Here is a 1,834-nt window from a genome sequence, read left to right on the forward strand (position 1 = left end):
TTTTGTTCCTTACTGTGTCATCGGTTATCTAATGCTCTTTTGCTTTTAAATTAGTATTTGCCGTCTTATTCATTAAAATGGACCGTTCATTTCAATTTTTTTTTTCAATCCATTTGGTCGACTACACGAATAAAATATCGCACAGCCCTAGGTAATTTGGGGACATCTTATTCCTAAAATTTAACACGTTCATAATAGGAATAATAATAATAACTGCATTGAAAGCGACCTTTGTCCCATTCCATTAATTACGCTCATCCAACTTGAAGTTTCTCTCCATTTCACCGCCATAACTATTGTTTTTCATGCTCTTTCTCTTTTACCATCCAATGCTCATGAAATTTATAATCCTATATATATACTTGGCTTGTCTGTTCCACTAGCCAGCTTCAAAGCTCTATAAATTAACCCTTCTACCCATTCTGTCTCCAGTCTCTTCCCTCTCCTCTTTCTCTCCTTTCTTTTCTCCCTCCTCGGCGCTGTTCCAGCTTATTTCATCTCCAAGTTTTCTTGTAAATTAACAGCAATGTTGGGAGCAGGGAACAGATCTCCTATTGTACGTGCTAACTTACAGATCGGAGATATATTTATACGCTTGTCATTTTTATTTTCTAGTTTATGGGGATTTATAACCAGAAAATTGTAAAGTTTTTTCTTGGTATATATATATTGATTGGACTAACTGTTTGAGTTGCATTTGATTTGTAGATAAATGAGGAGCAAGGTGGAAGTGAAGCGGTTAATGAGATGGCTATGAAGGAGTATGGTGATGAATGGACAATGGATGGATCTGTGGACTTCAAAAGCAGGCCTGCAAGGAGAGGCAAGAGTGGGGGATGGTTGGCAGCATCTCTTGTGCTTGGTAAGATCCTCTCTTTCATCTCGCTCTACCAAAATTCGACGCTTTTAGCTTCAAATTAATTAATATACTTCTATAAAATCATGACATCCTTTCAAAAATTAGGTAATCAGGGTAGTCACACACAAGTCCTATTCTTGAAGAAATCATTAGTTCATGATATGCATGCATAGTTCTGGGAAAATTAATTTGAGTGAATATATCGTAGTATTATTAGAATTAATAGATTATTGGGTGCCCGGCTCAGGGCACCAATAGCTTTTCATGAGAATTCAACTTTTCATAGTTCAGCTTCTTTCTAATGCTCTTATTGTAAACGTTTTTTCTATATATGCCTAAGAGAGTGTCCAACTGGCTTTTAGTGTTATTTATGTGATAGGCTGTCGGCCTTATCAGACAGCATATCCTTAGTGATCTGAATCTGGACATTTAGAGTTCTGATGTGTCTCTCTTACCTAACTAGTGCTCCGGTTCCGGTTCTAAGCTAGGAAGGCCTCATCGAAGTTCTTTTTTATTATTATTATTATTTTATTTATTATTTTTGTTAACGTCATAAAGCAAGATTAGAGCTCTACTAGATTTTATATTTTTTGATTTATGGTAGTTTTTTTAACGTAAAAGTGTGATGAAAACTTTAAGATCGCAAGGAGATTATTTTGACATGTTTGTCTAACATTCTCATTTTAATATCTATTCAATGAATATAGAAGCTATCATGTAACTTTGATGAAATTTGAATCCGCGTGTTAAAATTCACAATTAATGTGTGATTTTGAGTTTGAAGATTATTCCAGCAAAAAGTTTTTAAAAATAATTAGTAGGAGAAAGCTAAACTTTTATGTGATATTCTACACACTCAATAGGATAGAGGTCACAGGTAGGAGTTTAGTCCATGATCAAATTTAATTAAAATATTAACTAGCTCCCTGCCAGTAGTTTGATTGATAATTAATCTTTTTCAAATGAATATATATA

At 34.1% G+C, this 1,834-nt stretch overlaps 1 protein-coding gene across 1 annotated transcript in view; it reads left to right on the plus strand.

The window, feature by feature from the left end:
* Positions 1-392: 392 nt before the first annotated feature.
* The window catches only part of LOC110037137 (protein NRT1/ PTR FAMILY 7.2-like), a 6,624-nt gene continuing 5,182 nt past the window's right edge, over positions 393-1,834 (plus strand). The window contains exons 1-2 of the mRNA XM_020741717.1: positions 393-556; positions 709-862. Of these exons, the coding sequence (XP_020597376.1) occupies positions 527-556; positions 709-862 (184 nt within the window). The 5' untranslated portion in view covers positions 393-526. The remainder of the gene's footprint in view (positions 557-708; positions 863-1,834) is intronic.

Source organism: Phalaenopsis equestris, unplaced genomic scaffold (assembly GCF_001263595.1).
Source record: "Phalaenopsis equestris unplaced genomic scaffold, ASM126359v1 Scaffold215804, whole genome shotgun sequence".
In the NCBI taxonomy this organism is placed as follows: Eukaryota; Viridiplantae; Streptophyta; class Magnoliopsida; order Asparagales; family Orchidaceae; genus Phalaenopsis; species Phalaenopsis equestris.